The 2,153-nt window shown below is 44.2% G+C and overlaps 1 protein-coding gene across 1 annotated transcript; it reads left to right on the plus strand.

Annotated features, from left to right (window-relative positions):
* The first annotated feature begins 292 nt into the window (after positions 1 to 292).
* Positions 293 to 1,222, plus strand: LOC125915110 (olfactory receptor 1L6-like). Its single transcript, XM_049621148.1, has one exon. The coding sequence runs from the start codon at positions 293 to 295 to the stop codon at positions 1,220 to 1,222; it is 930 nt and encodes a 309-aa protein (XP_049477105.1).
* Positions 1,223 to 2,153: the final 931 nt, after the last annotated feature.

Raw genomic sequence — 2,153 nt, forward strand, 5'->3', positions numbered from 1 at the left:
TTAGGCTCTATGCTGGGTGTTGAATCTGCTAGAGATTTTCTCCCTCCCTCTGCCACTCTGCTCTCTCTCTCAAAAAAATAAAAATGAAAATGAAATGAAATAAAGAGAGCCAACACCAATTCTATGAAGTTATGGAGTTCTATCATAGAATACATGGTGGGCTGCATGATGACTCTCCTTCTGCAGCACACAAGCTGGGACAAGTTTTAAGATATCCCCTCTACCAGACTGAAGACCCCAAGCCAGGACACACACCTAACATTCCTTCATATTTTTTATTTACAGGAAATCAATGCTGAGGGGAAACCAGAGCCATATTCCTGAATTCCTCCTTCTGGGACTGACCAGTGACCCCAAATATCAGAAGTGGCTCTTTACCAGCTTCCTAGTCATGTATCTGGTCAACGTGGCTGGCAACTCAGTCATCATTGCAGCCATCTGGGGGGACACCCACCTCCACACCCCCATGTACTTCTTCCTCTCCAATCTGTCTCTGGTGGATGTCTCCTTTACAACCGTCATCGTGCCACGGATGCTGGCAAACATGCTGAGCAAGACCAAGAAGATCCCCTTTGCCCAATGCCTCACACAGATGTATTTCTTTGTGGCCTTTGGGATCACGGACAGCTTCCTCCTGGCTGCCATGGCTATTGACCGCTACATGGCCATCTGTAACCCACTGCATTACACCACGACCATGAGCCCCCAGCGCTGTCTCCTGCTGGTGACGGTGTCCTGGGTGCTGTCCCACCTTCACTCACTCACCCACACGATTCTCATGGCCCGCCTCTCCTTCTGTGGGCCCAACGTCATCCACCACTTCTTCTGTGACGTCCAGCCACTGCTGACACTCTCCTGCTCTGACACGTCTGTCAATGAGCTTTTGGCCTTCACAGAGGGCTCCTTGGTGATCATGAGTCCCTTCATCTTGATCATTGTCTCTTACGTCCACATCACCCGTGCCGTTCTGAGGGTCCCTTCTCGAGGAGGCAGGCACAAGGTCTTCTCCACCTGTGGGTCCCACCTCACAGTTGTGGCACTCTTCTATGGGACCATAATATTCGTGTACATTCGCCCCTCATCCACCTACTCAGTGACAAAGGATCGTGTGATCACTGTCATCTACACAGTGGTTACCCCCATGCTGAATCCTTTTATTTATAGTCTTAGGAATAAGGACATGAAGCAGGCCTTGAAAAAGCTGATCAGGAGAGTAGAATAGCAAAACCCGTATATGGTACTTCTCAGCATTCATTCATTCAATAAGAACCCATGAAACACCTGCTATGTGCCAGGAACTGTACTTAATTATTAAAATATTGCAAAGATACCTCAATCATAACTCTGTCTTCAAAGTTAATCACAGTCCAGTGAGGGGGAATGAGACAATTACAATAGAAGGTTATTATACTTCTTGGTAAAAATAAAATGAGACACAGATATTGATGCCTTACTGTATTAGACACATAGTTTACTTTTTTCTCTTGCAGTCTCTGTCTCATGTTTGTCACAGATATGACCAATGTTGTGTAAAATATCCTGATGAAAATCAGGAAAAACTTCTGTGGTGATTTTTTTTTTAATCCATTAGGATATGGGTCAGCTCCTAAGAAGCCTCAGTAGGTCAGTGTTCTCATCATATGAGTTAATCATCTTAGGCACAATCCCCTTGGGTCTAGCTAGTAGATTTTCTTGTTACTTTTAGAATAGCTCATAACTTCCCCAAAGCTGTTCACATATTTTTCAGAGAAGGCAGCTTCACCAGTATGGTAATAAGGCCCTAAGATTATGAGGTCAAGCACTTAAGTTACAACTCAGTCCCACAAATTGTGACCATAATCAAGCCACAAAGTCTACTGAAGCAGACTTTTCTTCACCTACATAATGGATACAAAAAGTAATCTCACCGTGTGGTTGTGGGTGTCAAAGGAAAAATTCCAAATTTAGCAACTTTTGATTATTTACTTAACCCCTCTGAGCTTCTGTTCCCTAGTTCTGAAATTTTACTGCTTGTACTGGAGGTCCAAATCCACCATCACCAACTGTGATCTTGGGCAAGTACATTAACCTCTCTGTCCCTCAGTTGTCATATGCAAAGTGGATTGTTGTGAGGATTGAATGATATAACAAGTGTCCTAAGACATATACTATTT

This window comes from Panthera uncia, chromosome D4 (assembly GCF_023721935.1).
Source record: "Panthera uncia isolate 11264 chromosome D4, Puncia_PCG_1.0, whole genome shotgun sequence".
NCBI lineage: Eukaryota > Metazoa > Chordata > Mammalia > Carnivora > Felidae > Panthera > Panthera uncia.

Excerpts from the sequence above, each read along its gene's own strand:
- LOC125915110 (XM_049621148.1), top strand. The coding sequence starts at position 293 with ATGCTGAGGGGAAACCAGAGCCATATTCCTGAATTCCTCCTTCTGGGA.